At 36.3% G+C, this 17,473-nt stretch overlaps 1 protein-coding gene across 1 annotated transcript in view; it reads left to right on the forward strand.

Annotated features, from left to right (window-relative positions):
- Nucleotides 1-475: 475 nt before the first annotated feature.
- The window catches only part of LOC127963637 (1-phosphatidylinositol 4,5-bisphosphate phosphodiesterase eta-2-like), a 112,090-nt gene continuing 95,092 nt past the window's right edge, over nt 476-17,473 (forward strand). Inside the window, 2 exon segments of the mRNA XM_052563653.1 lie at nt 476-675; nt 5,775-6,251. Of these exon segments, the coding sequence (XP_052419613.1) occupies nt 6,080-6,251 (172 nt within the window). The 5' untranslated portion in view covers nt 476-675; nt 5,775-6,079.

Genomic DNA, 17,473 nt, shown 5'->3' on the forward strand with positions numbered 1-17,473 from the left:
TAGAGTAAAACATCAAGACATAGAACAGTTGCTCCGTTGAGCGCTGCACATTTAGTTGCTTTTATCAAAGAATCTCAGAGAGCAAGATTAGTCATTAAATTCATATTACCATGGTTGCATATAAGCATTTAATGTGTGTAATGTGTAACTGATTTACCTTTAACCTATTTCCCTGATGTATTTGAAACACGTCTTTACACAAAAAAATGACATGATTTGAAATGTTGCATCACTGTTCAGCTTTATTATAATGCCTTTGTGTATGAAGACAGAGTTCAAAAACCTCTATCTCAATTTAAACTGATTTAAACAAGAAAATAACTAAAGTATCCTAATTCTTGCAGACAATATGGGCCATTTCCCATACGCTCTAGCTGTAACCCGCCCACCTGTGCAAAGACTCCTCTGCCCTTACTTGTCCTATTTCGACGCAGGGAAAACTGTTGCTCCATAAGGGAACACCCACTGTGTACAAAAAGCTTTCAAATGACAACTTCCTTTACCTGCAGTGTGGAGCTGTGTGCCAGAAGCTTTTGCCTTCAATGAAAAAAAGGCATGTTCTTTGTAGGAAAGCGAACCGGAGCTGTAAAGAAGTGTTTTACTCGCTCTCATATCATCTCCAGATCACACTCTGAACTACCTGCTTCTGTTCCCAAAAGACCCCTGTTCACAAAGGTAATGTGAGACTTCACAATACTTTTTCTTTTTAACATTTAATGAGGATGTGGAGGAGATTTCACTCGTCTGGCACGTTTTTCATGACCGCACAGACGTGAAGCTGGATTAAAGATTGGGAAGTTAGTTTCTGAGTTTCACTCGGGCTTTTTTGTTTTCTCTGAGAGTGTTGTATTCTGAAACCCAACACTTCTCACTTGGGTGCTCAGGTAGAAAGAATGAGAAGAAGAAAGACAGGAGGAAGTTTTGAGGGGTTGTTGTTGTCTTTCTGTGATTGAATGTGACATTGTGTGGGTTAACCTCATCAAAACATGTCCAGGTCACATTTCACCCCAAAATAGAATAGAAAAGAAATATGATTTTTTTTTTAAATTAATAATTCAAGCTTGTATACGCTTTATTAAGAACTGATTTATTTATTTACTTGGTGCATTGTGAAATGATTTTCATGACACGTTTTGATATGTTGACCAGCGTAATAAAAAGCATGTTGAATATTAATCATATTTCAGGGACAATAGAGTAATTATGGAATTATGTAATTTCTACATAAGTGGGTCAAAAGCAATTTAAAGTTAGTATACTTTCATTTTAATTCAATTATGTGTCTGAAAACATTACATTCAGTTGAAACATATTCTTTTAAAGTTTATTATTTTCATCATTTTATATATTTCTATTTATTTATTTATTTATTTATTTATTCGTATGTCTTTTCACATGTGTAAACAAATTATGATATTAATATTCTCATTAGTTCCTCATTACTGTACTGCATATTTTTATTATATATGTATTGCATTAATTATTACAAATTACTGCATAATGAGTTTTTTTACTATACTGTAGACGATGTGTTGATGAACTATTTTTCATGACATGTTTTGATATGTTGACTAATTATAAACTAAAATGCATGTAAAATATCCCAATTTCAGATATAATAGGAGTAATTATGAAATGAATCATAAAGATGTATTTAATTGTGGGTCAAAAGTACTTTACACTTCAGCTAATTCCATTGAATATAAATGTAAACTATAATACATTTCCATTTAATTGCAATTAACTTTTTTAAAGTGTACTTATTTTCAAATGGTGTATTTCATGATGAAAATGAAATGCATTTTGTTTTCCTTTTGAGGTTTTTGATCATTTCTAAAAATATCACTGTTTATTCTCAATGGATTCTCAGAACTGTAATGCACTTCACTTTTTCTTACATATTCAGTGCATGTAATTTTTGTGTTGCTGAACTGTCCTGATTTTCTTTTCTTTTATTTTTAGGTAATATAATCACAGGTTTCCTCTATATAAACATCCAAACGGTGTTCTCTGCTTACAGGAGAAACCTGATTTAATCTGACCCGCGCCTCAGGCTAAACATGAATCAGACAGCCATAAATTAAAACCTAACCGGTGTATTTAGGCAGGAAACACCCTGCTATCTGTGTCATTTCAGATGTTTATGTGCAATGATTATAATTCAAAGGAGTCGCATTGGTTGCATTTAAAAAAGGTTTGGTTTTGTCAGTGTGGGCGACACAGTCATGCTTCTGTTTCCTTTGGAAATCTCAGCCTAAACACTGTGTGATGTAGGATGTCTTGCGGGTTGCAATGCAAACCGGTCGGTTGAAACTGAAATAAAAGATCTATTGTGTCATGCCGTCTGTGTAGTGCTGAGCAACTCTGAGCGATCGGCGGTCGCCGGCCTGCCAGCTGCTATTAGCTTACACATCTGCTGTTCGCCGGGCATCATCTCTGATCTGTTTTTCCATGAGGACAGCAAGAAAAGAAAGAGAATCAAGTATAAACCAGAGTCTTTTGGCCATCTGATACTGGAATGTTGTGTGTGTTTGGTTCAGCCAGATTGGCCGGATCTCATGTTACGCTGTGTATTGAGAGCATTGTGTTGTGTGCAGGCTTGTTCTCGGGGGATGTTCACTCCACCGTGCGTCTTTGTTATTGCTTCATAAAAAATAATGGCTTAACGTAGTTGAAAGCAAACAGTCTGCACCTTTGATCGATAGTGACACTCTTTTTGTCTTACATTAGTTGAAGGGAAGGAAGTTAAGGACAAACATTTGCATACTCACGACTGTGAGCACTGTGCACACAATGGCTTTTCTGTGTCTTTCAGTAGCAGATTTAAAGAGGTGCCGGGGGTCCGAATGGACATTTTGTGAGGCAATGCATCTTCCTTACTTTCTATAAAACTGAGGTTCAATTGTCTGTGCCTCTGCTTTGAACCTGAAGTGAATGAAAGGCAGTCTGTTCTGATTCATACTGAAATCTCTGACCTGTTTCAGTCAATGTCACATTAATAATAAACGTACAAGTGAACCTCATGAACAAGTAACAATTCACCCTAAAAGGGACAAATTTCATTGCACATTACACCTCTAAATACAAGTATATTCATTTATTTTTATTAATTGATTTGATTGTTATTGTATTGCGTCGATAAAGCAGATTCATATGCGGTACTTTACTGTAATATTTTGTTTCCAGTTTTTAAAGCAACATAAATTACAGGTAGTGCGACAAATGCTTGATGTGTAATAACTGACAGTTAATAAAATGTAACTATTATTCTTATTACTGAAGAATTTTCTTTACAGACTCCTCAACCTAGATCTAAAAAGGTTTACTGAAAACATAAATCAAATATACATAGTGAAATACAAAACAGACCACAAGAACATTTCATTCTTGACTTTCTTGTTTTGAGTCATTGTTCAAGGTAATTATTTTGCAATATATCATTTGGTTAGACACAGCTTTTCCCCTCTTAATTGTAAGAGACATGCTGTACATGACTTGGGAAGGTTTTAATGATTCATCCATACTATATCACATTACTTGAAGCATGTTTATATAATGCATTAACTGTAAAGGTTTCCCTAATGCATTCATAATACCATATAATATATCTTATATTATGTTTCTAGTTAATAATTATTGTCAAAGTTATGGCATGAATAGAATACATGAAGATATTCAGGTTACGCCCTTAAAGAGTACAATGCATTCATTATAACTATTACAGTAAATTGTTGATGTGTTAATAATGCATTACTCTTTTAAGGTTAATCCATGAATAGATACACATTGTAAACTGTTATAGCAATTTTAATGCAGTACAATTTTCATTATGAAGCATTGCATATAAAGCTTCCAATGCTTCAAAATCTGTTGATCAGACAAGCCTTGTGAAATGAAGTGTGCTTAATTGTTTTGAATGTGCACTTCTTGTGTGCTTCAAATCTTAAAATGATAAAACTGTACTTGCAAATAATATATTAATAAAATAAAAGGCCACCTTGACTTTTCTAAACGCATTTAGAAAGTGCACTTTGCAATGATGTCAAATTGAAAGTTTCACTTTAAAGTACATTTCAAATCATTGTTTTAATGGTCTTTTGTCATGCAGAAGTGCACTTATTTGGATGTGTTGACTAACATGCTGAATGGTGTTATGAATATAAAATGCATTTTAAATGTACTAAATCGCAACTTACTCATTAAGTTCCAAAAAAACTGAAATGCACAACATTAAATTGCATTAAAGAATATGTTAGCTAGCATAAATTATTATCAGTACAAGACAACAGAAGTTGATATAAAGATAAAGACTTACTAAAGTGGGTCAAAAAGCACTCTTAAGTTCATCCAATGGCATTTAAAAATAAGTGTAAACTATAATGCATTTTCTTTTAACTGTGTAATTTAAATGACATGCAATTAAGAGTTTGAAAACATAGAATTTACTTCACCCTTAACTCGTTGTCATTGTATTAAAGTGTTTTATTTCTGTAATAAGTACATTTTTTTAAAGCATGCATTTCATTGTGTGCTTCTTTTCACAACATTAAAAAGGCCTCTATTGCTTTAAGCATACATTTACAATCTATTAAAAATACAGGCATCAAGTGAAGTGTTTCTAATTAGGCCTCCATTGTTTTGTCTACTGAGGAATGTAGTGGACCCTAAGCCAGACGGATTAGTTTCAGCTGAGACCGAGGGTCGTGTTTGAGAGGGAGGGGGTCGTGTCATCGCCTGCTCTGTTACCTGAGGCCAGGTGTTACATGCTGACACGTCCAGTCCTGCATCCTCATGTATCAACATGTCACGTCGAACACAACGAAACACTCAAAGTGAACATTACAGCCATTGTTGACATGTCTCCAGCACAGCTCCTCACAGAATGGAGAATGCTTTCAGAAAGACGTCCTGTAAAAGAGATCAGCACTGATTATAATGGGAGTGTTCAGCTGTTCACTGACAGGCAGATATGCAAAAATAAAAGATAAGACTTTAAGGACTACATCATTTGTTTGGAATCTCTACAGTAATGTGAACGTTTCCATTCATTCCTATGTTTATGTGTTGCTGTGACATTGTCATTGTCCAAGAGTATACCATGTTTTTTTGAAAATGCACCATGGTAATATTTTGTTTTGGTTTTGTCACTACGATAATATCATGATCTTTAGGATATAGTACCATGAAAATATCATGTTTTTCTGGATATTGTACATGTTTTTTTGGACCTGTACAATAGCATTTTTTTGGACATGTACCATGCTAAAACAATTTAGTGATGGATAAATATGGTTCAGTGAAAGTCATTATATACCATATATCGCGGTAATTTTTCTCGGGGTGTGTTTTTAAACTGACATTAATGAGAATAATAGAAGTATTAGAGAGCTTAGACTCAAATTTAAAATCTTTATATTCTATTGAAAAACTGGAATTCAAATAGACTTAGATTTTTAAGTCCTTTGCAATACCACAGATTCACAGATTTACGTCCATTTATGGTTTTACACTCAAAGCTAACACAGTCAATCACAAATTAACTACTTTTCAATACTAATTTGAAAATATCCAATGCATTTAGCATATGATGCATTATAATACACACACACACACACACACACACATTTAATAATATATATTTAATGGAATTTCTCTTTAGATGATTTCCTGTGTTTGTGATCAATCCATTATTTCTTAGTTTGTTATATTTTCGGATGATGTCTTTAAAATGTAAATTAGTGTTTGTGTGAAAGTCTTGTGCTCTGTGTTCACAGGTGTGCTTCTCTCTGCAGGTGTGGTTTTGCTGCAGGTCATTGGCACACTGATCTCATGTCTACAGGTCAATTACTGGCTGTGGAGCTCCGTCAGACGCTTGTAGCACACAATCCCTCCCGAACCCAGACGCTGAACATCTGCTGAACGTCCTGCTGTACACTGGGAAACAGAGGATCCTTCTTTTTTACCAAGAGCACCAACGGATAACTTTGTCAGCAATCTGTAGAGTCATGCATGACTGTTCCTGGGGCTGCTGAAGGCATTTGAATGTGAATTTCTATTGAATGAAAACAAACTAAGCAATATGGATACAGTCTCTCTGAACACCTCCCTGTTCTCTGGCAGTCAGAGCATCAGTACGGATTCTCCCAGTTTGTCCATGAGATCAGTAAGCTTCATCAATGACACGGATTCGTCCCGCAGCAGCACGCTCTTACACTGGAACTTCTTCCTGGCTGCCAACTACATCAGTGTGGGTGAGTCAAACTTGTTTTATAAAGGAAAAAAGGGACTAGTTGTCACTATTAACTAGTTGCTAGTTAGCATGACTATTAGCAGCACACACATTGTTTATTCTGCATGACCATATCGTGCATCTCTTAGTCCTTATACCTAAACAGAACTACTAAACTATTAATAAGCAGCAAAAACAATTTTTTTTTTTTTTTTTTTTTTTTTTGAAGGAATGCTTTCAAACTCCAGGCATATTTTGAAATGCTTGGAGTCAATGATGCTAATTTGGGTGGGATTTGCAACAGATTTTCGTTGCAAAATATTTGTAGCTAAAGTCTGCAAATATTTCTAAAGACTGTACAATCAATCACAGAGCTCTGCTTCCCAGATTCTTCTTCCCTGCTGGTAATAGATGTCGAACATCTCCTGAATCACCATATGTCATCTCCTTAATGAATAACTCATTGTTCACGCAGCTCTTGAAGTGTATGTTCATGATTACCGTCTGTGGTGCAGCGATCAGTTCGTTAGGTTGCGTCTGACTCACGAGATTATGTGAGGTTATCTCTCAGATCAGCTAATCGCATAGTACAGAGTCTCAATCAGATAAACAGCTTCTGCAGACAATCCTCAGACTTTCAGTTTGCTGCAGGAATGAAGGATTTGTGTTTTGTGGTTTGTGTAAAGGCCCCATGGCATTAAAAAGTGATGATTGCGTAAGTGAACTTTGAGGAAACAGTGGAAGGGCTCTTTAAGACACAGTGTTAGCATTAGTTATGTTGCTCACAGGAAATTCGTGTTTGTACACATCCCATTATTTGGTCTTAAAAAGCTGAGTTATATGGATGATATGCACAGTTTATGATACAGATTGTAATAATATTCAGGGTTCAGAGTAAACAACGGACTTTCAGTATTTCCAGTGTAAGTCCATGGAGAATGAAAACGATTTGCAACATCATCGGGATTCCATAACACTGACACTATAATTGTAATGATTTATATTTAAATATTTTACGTTTAATAAATGTAATATATCTTTTGTTTTATGGTTATGGTGTGATAATAGTTTACATTAATTCACCCTGCAGCAAACAACATGAAGCATTAGTAATTACATTATTAATTATGTATTTATGTATGTTCTCTTGCTAAACTTATTTTGGGATAATGAAAATCCTCTTAAATAATGGATTTCTGTAGATTGTAATTCATCTAAATTAAGTAACACTTTAGGGACCAATTCTCACTGACTAACTAGTTGCTTATCAACATGCATTTTACAAGCATATTGCTGTTTATTACTTATAAAGCATATATTATTTCCTGACTCTGCATTAGCACTACCCCATGCACTTACTATTATAATAACATCAATTATGCATAATTACATGCAAGTAACCCTAAGCCAAACCCTAACCATATAGTAAATACATATAGTTAATTAATATTACTCAGTGGTTAACAAGACACGTTGAAATAAAGTTTAACCATATACTGTCAAAAGATCATCTGTAACTTGAGCAGGCTTTCTGGATAAAATTCATAAAGTCTTGTTACATTTATCAATGAAAACTTGCCTCCACATGCTCTGTGTGAAGGATAACGCAAGTAAGAAAAGTTTCCGTGCATTGAAACTCCTTATCTTTGCTCAAAAGCAATCTCTGTTTAATTGTGTGTTCATGGGCGAACACATCAGTTCACTTCCAAACTTTGTCAAACTTTCCACTTCTGATTCCACTGGTAACTTGTCCAAACAGGCCACTGTCAGAGACAAGCAAACAAAACCCCAGGCCACATTCATCATCATTATCTTCTGCTGACAGAACATCTCAGACTCCCGTCGGGCGTTCATGCTTTGATTACTCACCGGGCTCCATGACACTTCCGATTATGACATATTTTTGTCATACTTTCAGATTTTGATGCATATTGTAAATCACACACCTTTACACACGGCGTTTTATTAACAGTAAAGCTCCTTTCACAGATTTTGGAAGTTGGAGGAAACAGTCTTGGTGAGATGTTTTCATTCAAATCTAAAGATTCTGATTGGATCATTCAGATACCTTCTTCTTATTATCCAATAGAGGGCAGAATTAGTCCTTTTGTGGTTTTACAGCAGATCTAATGTTAATGTGTTCAGAACGGCTATTATCATTATCACTATTTCAAGCATATACTACTGAATATACTGCATATATTATGTGAAGTTTGTGTTTGCATGTAAAATATGAACTATTTTACCAATTGTACAGCACACAACAAAGCACTGCTTAGGATATTGTTTCCCACAATGCAATGTGCTCAATCTGACCCTCCATTGCAGTATAATGAATTAATTGAGTATAATATCAGCCTTAATATAAAGTCTTTCTAGACTCTTTATTCAAACTTTAAAAATGTAAAACAAATCTTTATATATGAATTATACATGCAAGACATGCTCAGTGTTTCACACTGTTTACCATTAAAATGCAAAAAAAATAAAAATAAAATAATAATAATAATAATAATAATAATAATAATAATAATAATAATAATAATAATAAATAAATAAATAAAAACATTTAAATGACTTACAATGACCTCACTGAAAAAAAGGAAAGAAAAAAATAAACTTCACAAATACCTGCAAAGAAATGGCAAGAAACACTTAGAACTAAACCTTACTTTTTATTATTATTATTATTATTATTATTTATTTTATTTTTTTGCATTGTTGGACTGCTGAGAAATTTCCAGTGAAACACCATTGATTTAATTAGTAATCATATTTCATTATTCTAGCTACAATATTTTGCCTTTAATTCCTATAGAAAGTCTAAAGCTAATAGTACGTCTGTAGCGATCAGCAGCCAAATGCATCACTTGTTACTAAATCTTTCATTTTGATTGACAGCTTCAGCTGTTCTGTGCCTTCAAGCCACATTCACACACACGAGTCCCAGCGTAAATCATTTTTATTTCAGTGGCGCTGCGTAGAGACGGAAGAGCATATCCCGGGGTGTTCAATTGCAATCCACTCTGAAACTCATTAATAAACAATTACCTAAGAGCATTTGCTTTGAAATTTACATTTGGAAGAAAACAATACATAGAGAAATACATCATAGCCTATCACTACCCAAGCCATTTGTGACTCAGATGTCACAGAATACATTCTAGCAGGTGTTTCACGGGAGAGGAAGGGTTTTGACTGTGTCTCTGAAAAAAAGGCAGGTTGTACATGCTAAATAATTTGTTGCTATCCCTCATTTGTCATCCTTCTTCAAGAAGAAGCAGCCGAGGAACGGTTTACACACATCCCTCATGGATCGGTATAATCAGGTGCACTTTGTTATTTCTTTGCCTCTCTGGGATTCTGCCTGGGTTTTTTTTTTTTTTTTTTTTTTTTTTTTTTTATGGAGGACCATCTTCATATTAATGGGTTTGATTACACAGGAAACAATTTAGCTGGCTTCCATAATCAAAAAACCAGAAAATGCTTTGAAGGTCATTTATGTAGCGTACAGCCCAATAATCACAAAGCTGAAGTAGGGCAGTGGTTTTCCTGACTCACGTGCCCTCGAGGAGAACACCTCCACTCCCACCGCAGTGTTATAAAAATAAAAAATAAAACCTTTTAATATCAGATATTAATTGTAATAAATACAAGGCTGCGATGATTTAATTTAAAAAATACAGTAAGAACAGTAAAATTGTGAAATATTATTACAATTTAAAATAACAGTTTTTTATAGTAATATATTGTAAAATGTAATTTATTCCTGTGATACAAAGCTGTATTTCCAGCATCATTACTCCAGTCTTCAGTGTCACATGATCCTTCAGACATCATTCTTATATGCTGATTTGCTGCTCGAGAAACAGTTTTATAATTCAGCAGCTTACTAGACTATTGACGGATTAACTAACTAACAATTTGTTAATTGTTGCTTCTTTATGACAGTAGTTCACTTGAAAGAGGAAATGTAGATGCTAACTTCTAATATCTTTATGGCATTGTTAAGAATGCTTGCTTAGATTTAATTATGAATGTGCTCAAACACATGTTGGAACAACAATGTGATTTTTTTTTTTTTTTTTTTGTATTTTCAATTTTCATTAAAATTTTTGCTCGTTTTAGCATTTTTAGCATTTTTAGAAATTTTTTTTTTTTTGCTTAAGATCTCTTTATGTTTTTGTCTCTATATTTTCCATTAAACTAAAGAAAATTAGAGATGTTGCTTTGACTAAACCTAAGCGAAATAAAGTGCAACTAGTTTTATAGAATTACTTCATGTACTTCCGTGTATCTGGCTTTTGTCTTTGCACTGACATCAGCATTAATATAATGGAAATTGAATTGAATTTTACTGTCGACTGCTCACTAGAGTAATGACAGTTCATCTGACTCTGTTCAACTCGGGTGTCCTTAAGAGAAACTATTTCAGGATAAAGCGTTGAAAACACAAATTGAATTTTCTGAAAAACACCAACTTCACAGTTTATAGTTTTGCACATCTCTGGCAAAGATCTCCTTATTTATCTGTTGTTCGGATCCGCTTCACTGACTCTCTTCTCTAAACCCACCGTGCTCGTCATTAAATTGTTTTTTGTTTGTTTCACATCTTCAGAGCATGCAGATGTTAAGCTGGACTCTGCTAGAAGATTTTTCAGCTGCACTCTTAATACCACGAAAGAAAACAGCAAAGCATCAAATACAGTAATTGGGCTTATTTGCATATGGCTGGATCTTTGGTAGTGTTAGGGAAGTCAACTTTTAAAAGTTTTTAAAAACAAAATATCTTAGGTGATATTTTAAGGCATCAAGGGAATTTCGTTTTCAATTACAACTTTTAAATCCAATAATGCATACAATTCGTTTTAAATTACACACAGTATTAAGATGATATTGGCTTATGATCTGTATTGATGATTATAATGTAAACAGAACATGCAAATACTATTTGCAACTTAAAAAGTTGAATTAAATCAATAAATTTGACTGTTTTTAAGCATTTATTTGAGTTGTGGTAATAGTTCCCCTGAATTTCTTTGTGTGTGTGTGTGTGTGTGTGTGTGTGTGTGTGTGTGTGCTCTTGTTTTTGTGACATATAAGGACACAACTGTGTATAATGACATGGGTATGACACAGGTATTACAAGGAGAGGGTGACTTATGAGGACATAACCCATGTCCCCATTTTTCAAAACGCTTATAAATCATACAGAATGAATTTTTTTGAGAAAGTAAAAATGCACAAAGTAGGGTTGGTGTAGGGCCATAGAATAAACAGTTTGTAGAGTATAAAAACCATTACGCCTATGGGATGTTCCCACTTTTTACAAAAACAAACGTGTGTGTGTGTGTGTGTGCATGCTAATGAAGTTTTGCATGTATACACAGTTGTGTTGCTGCTGCTCAGAAGAGCTTCAGCAATGGAATAATCGTCCCGTTTCTTATCAGCAAGTGCACATGCAGTGTAAGCTATCACCACCCATGCACTTATAGTTGTGCTGAGCAAGAGAATCAACAGGCTTCAATGGCCCTCGTAAGGAAGCCATCAGGGCTAATCAGGATGATGTGAAAGGCCATCAGTGTAAATCCAAAGCCATTTCCCCCCCACAAATAGCTGCGCTTTATGTGTTTATGTGCAGCACTAAAGCGCACATTAAGGCAGAAATGTACTCCTGTAAGACAGGGATATGTTGGCTTAATGGCTTACTTCCGTCATGATGTTTTAAGCAAGTACTTCATGGAGAATTCTTTCATGTTCAGCCTTTGATTTTCTTCTCAGTCTCTGACCACTGTGAAACGCTGCTTTGCAGAATGATTTTCTTTTTGGAAGGTTTGGGCTCTGAGACGGAGAAAACCATTTTATAAAAACCATTGATAGAGAGAAATTAGTTGTGCATTCAGTTGTTCAATGTAGCATTTTTCATAGATCTCAACAATACATTATTGATGTGAGAACTTACCGTTCTGCTGTGAGCATCCGTCTGAAAGTTTTTCAGTGCCAGTTGCACAATAATAAATTAATATCATTAATCTTTCTCAGACACCCATGACACTTAGTTTATTGTTTTGTTTCTTATCAATGCAAGATGCATTCATTAAATCAGTGCTCTGGGTTCAAGGGAAGGGCTTCTGTCAGCTGCATTCGTGGTGGAATGTTAATTAGCGCAGAAAAAAACAAATTCTTACTGTTTTTGTTTTTTTGTACTTTCTTACTGACAGTTAGCTCTGAGATCTGTTATTGTCACAGTCTCACATAGTCAGATTTTGAATTCTGGTTTACTTTGCAACTTATTCTGGCCAAGGATCACACTGAGAGAAGAAGACGACTGATCAACATGTTGAGTGACTAATGATTGATTTATTGACATTTACTGATTGATTGATTGACTGTTGTTTCTTATGCTTTAATGCATTTATTTGAATTTGAAATTTGGAAAGAATATCAGTAAGATTCACAATGGATATTTTCAAAGCAAACTTAATGTCAAGTGTCATGCCTCTGGACTCATTATGTTCTGTATGATCTAGTCTCGTGTTAATCGTGTCATTATGTTTAGGTGTGTCTTGTCAATTACTCTCTTTAATGTCCCCCTTATAAGTTGCCTTCTGTTCAGTTTTTGGTTGTCTGGTCTCGTCGATGTGTATGTGTATTTCTACCTTCACTTTATGGATTACCCCATGTGGATTATTAAAGACTTTTTATCATCCTTTGCCTTGTTTGCGTGCTTCTCTCTCGCACCACACCGTGACAGAAGACCGGACCTTGAAAAAGTAAAGCGGCGTGTTTCCAAGCATTTTGTTTTTCCTTTTTTGTCAGTTTTTGTTTTATTTTTGTGGATAATCCTGCCGTCTTCCTCCTCCTGCTGGAGCAGAGGAGCCTTTCCCTCGAGGATCATATAAGACTATTTGTGGCAATCGCCAACCATACCCACTACCTGGACTACTGCATCTGCACTTTTTACAAGATCAGCCTGAACGAAGAGTGCAGAGCACGGTTGTATGGGGATGGTCCCCAGGGGAATTTCACGCCTTTGTGGAGTGGGTGCTGGTGTCATATGCATCCATCATGACTATGGACATTACGGATGACACCGGCCCACTCCAGACCCAGAGCCCAGCACACCATCTCCCCGATGCCAGAGCCAGTCGCTCCGGTTGCACTGCGGCCTTCCAGATCCCCACTCCGCCTCGGTCGCTAGCACCATCTGCTCCGCCTTTGCCCTCCGGATCCTCAGTGTTGCCCTGGCTCATCAGCTCTCCGTCTCAGCCTCTGGCTCATCCTCCACCTGCTCCGCCGCCGTCGGTCACCCCCCTGGAGTTGTCAGTCTTTCCTGCAACATGGCTCCTCCCTCTGTCGGCTTCTCCATGGGCCGCCATCATGACTGTAGCCTGGGTCCTGCCTGGCTCCTCCTGCTCCGGGTTCCACCTGTCTCTTCCCTGGCTCCTCCCTCCCTCATCTCCTCCCTCGTCTCCTCCCTGGCTCCTCCCTCCATGGTCTATGTCTGCTGGCCCCTTCCTGGGGGTCCGTCCTCCACTGGAACCTCCTCCTTGGTTCCCACTCAGTACCCTCCCCCTTCCGGGAGCGGGGAGTAATGTCATGCCCCTGGACTCATTATGTTGCGTAATCGTTCCTCATGTTCTCTGTATGACCTATGTCAGGGGAAAAATATCTGTCCACGCCTTTTCTGTGCTAATTGTCACTGCGCAACTTTAATAAACCCTGACTGGCGAATGAGACAAGAAGCATGATGATTCATATGCAAAGCATTAATCTTTGACATGGTCAAAACAGGCAAGGGACGGGCAATGGCAAATAAGTATTCAGAGGGCAAGACAGAAGAGTAATCAGATAAACAGGTGTAGGTCGATTGATGGCGAACATAATCCAACAGGGGCAAGACAAGAGATAATCCAGGTTAACAGCAGTAGTCCAGGCAGGGGCAAACAGAGTCTGAAACAGCAATACAAAATGGTAATCCGAAAACAAAGGCAAGGATCTGAACCCAGGAAAACAGGCAAGGCAAGACTACGACTAAACTAGGAAAAAAAGAACTGGCTTCGTAGAGTAGCTAACGCTGTGTTAGTATAAATGCTAAACAATGCTTGCCATTGAATGCTGGTGTGAGACTGTTATTGTTATTGGTAGCAGCTGTGTGTGATTGGTTTTAGGTTATCTTGTGATTAGTGCATTGAAGGATGGGAAATGTACAGTAGGTGTCCAGGGTGATGTGTAACAGTCTGGTATGAGAGTCACTATAATGGGAGGGCGACCTCTGATGGCAAATGGACAGAAGTTCATGGACATTCATGACAATGGTACTATTTTAATGCCAAAAGATGGTCTGTTTTCAGTCATTTTGCTTCTTATATAAATGCATCTTTATTCAAGAATATTTAGACTTTTTTTCAGTTTAATAACATTATTATTATTTTCATCATTATTAATAATATTTTTATTACTACTACATGTAATATTTCACTTCAATGTAAAATACTATTCATACTTCTGTAATCTGTTCGTGTGGCATTGCTTGATGGTAAATCGAAGCCTTTATTGCAGCAGGACACTGAAGGAAAATGGTACCATTTTATTAAGCTTCTGTTGGAAATGATTACAATTCTTCTCATCTTGCGAAATGCTGTAAACTTCTTAAGTATATATTTTTTAATTATGCAGTACTCCGAAGACCTTCTGAAAAGTTGCCACTTAGAATAAAGCTTTTTTTTTGTTGTTGTTGTTTTTAGCTTTTACCATTTGTGTGTGCAAAAAGCATCAGAAAACATTCACACTACTGTAGCAGTAATTTGCAGTGAAAATCAACCTGAAGGCATTCATTTTCAACTACAGTAGAGCTTGCAATATTATGCGACAAGACTGACAGAGACAGTTGGAATTCATCTTTATGTAAATATGCAGGGAAATGATGAGGCTGTTACCTGCAAAAGTGATTTTTTTTCACCTCCTGATTCATCAGTGGAGTAAGAGTGCTCACTAGCACCAGCGGTACAGCAGCTGGCTGACCTGCAGCCATTTAGTCGCTGTCAGTGTGAACAGCCCTTCAGGCGCTCTGAGGACGTTTAAGGAAATCACGCAAATCATGCTTCTTTCCAAGAGCCCATTTAAAATATAATGCATTTTTATTGACACCAAATTGGAATGTCTTTCTATTCACTGCTTGTAAATCCTGTTGCTTTATAAATGAGACAGTTAATGTGTGTTTGTAGTTCTAGAAAAGCTCTTGGTTTCGTGTGCCCAGAGTCAGCACATGAGATGTTATGAGCTGCAGATGATGGATAACACTGCTGAGAATATGTCTTATCTCTTTCTTCCCTGGGGAAAGTGATTAAGCTCCATTTTTGCTCTTTTATCTCCAATTGTTTTGAAAAGCATGAAACTCAGAGGATGGAGGATAATGTGTGGTTGAATGAAACCTTGCGCCGGGGGATGAGATCTCACTGCAGGTCTTTTTTGTGTGGTTTGAATGCTGTAGAAGCAGGTGAACGTTCTGATGTGAGCGACATCTTTCATGACAACACCTGAAGCATATGTTTCATCAGCAGAGATGTCTTAAGCATGTGTAGAAGAGGCTGAGGAAACTAGAAGAAAAATAGACATAGAACACACAAGAAGTGAAGGATGATTGTCACCCTTTCCCAATATTGAGCCGCCTCGCTATCTATAGACCTTGGCAATGTGGAGGGCAACACATTACAATTAACGCAAGATTACTTTTTTCAAGTAACTACTAACACATTAAAAGAAAATAGAGAGACAGAGGTTCTTACTTCAGCCTGAGGTTTTTTATTTAACTTTTGCTGTGAAGGAGCTGTAACATTAGCATAAAACATAACTTTTTTTTTTTTTTTTTTGTAAAAAAAACAAAACAAAACAAGCAAGCCCAAATCAGGAGACAAAAGCCCCTTTCATACTGAAATTCCACATAATACATGAATAATGTGTCCTGACAGTTGTTCCTGGATCGTTAGATTTTGGTTCATTCACACTGCCGGTGATTTCCCAGAATCTGTGCGTGCGTGCGTTCACACACAACCCGTAAAGGTCCCATAAGGACACGTGACATCAGGATGTGACGTGTAATGTACATGTCATCAATCCCGGGACGAGTTTGCTTTCACACAGAAGGCAATCTGCCAATTTTCCAGGACCAGCAAAGTGCAGTGTGAAAGGGGCTAAAAAGCAACTCAAAAGTAATGTAATGCATTACTGGCCAAAAGTAACGCACAATTGTAATGCAAAAAGTTACTTTTTTTCAAACAGGAAATTTAAGGGAAAACACCCCCAAGGCAGCATGCTGGAAAACAACCAGGCCCACTCTGAACCTGCTCCCGTAGAAGCCCAGTTTAAAGAGTAATCATTCACAAAGCTCTACAAAGCCCCAGTCCCTAGTGTGATCACTTTGTAAATATGTTAGTTAGTTTAGTAATGCTTTTGGCTACCAATACTCTCAGCTCAGCATAGAAAAGTCTGCATATTCTGTCTGGTCATGATTTGTGATATATTTATTTATATGCATCTTTTTATTGAACCTTAATTTGAACAGTGTGTTCAGTGTGGGAAAGGAATCATAAAATTATTTGTTTTATATAACTCCTTTACCTCCAGCATTTTTTTCCCCATCACCGCCAGCAATTTCAATCATTTTTAAAAAAAATTCATAGCACCCAGAATATTTTGTAGTATGAATATTTGAACTTGCAGTATGAGAAAAGAAAGAACAGAGACTCTCAAGTTCAAGTTTTATTAAAGCTTCATGTATTCTCTTTTTTTATCAACACTCAAGTGTGCATGTTCCATAAAAAAGTAAATCAGGTTTTGGTTTTTTACCCCACATAAGACTAATATGCATGGGGCAAAAGGCATCCAGTACTGATACAAATAATTTAGCTAAAGTAATATGTTTTTCATAATATCTGAGTCAAGTCTTGTTTAAAATAATAACAATAATAATAATAATAATAATAATAAAAATAATAATACCATTCGCCTGCAAAGCACACTCATTATGCCTTGATGATGTGATAACATATAATATAAATGTTAATGGCTGTCGCTAGGCTAAAAGTCATGTATTAGACACCATTAGTGACTGTCATATCAGAGAACCTTCTGATCTATGCCTAATAGCATTATGCTAATTGCTGGAATGGTACTGCTGGAGCAATCTTAACACGCAGAAGATTCTTTGCTTATTCAGGCCATATCTCAGGACCTACCCCCACC

The sequence above is a fragment of the Carassius gibelio genome, chromosome B8 (assembly GCF_023724105.1).
Source record: "Carassius gibelio isolate Cgi1373 ecotype wild population from Czech Republic chromosome B8, carGib1.2-hapl.c, whole genome shotgun sequence".
Classification (NCBI taxonomy): domain Eukaryota; kingdom Metazoa; phylum Chordata; class Actinopteri; order Cypriniformes; family Cyprinidae; genus Carassius; species Carassius gibelio.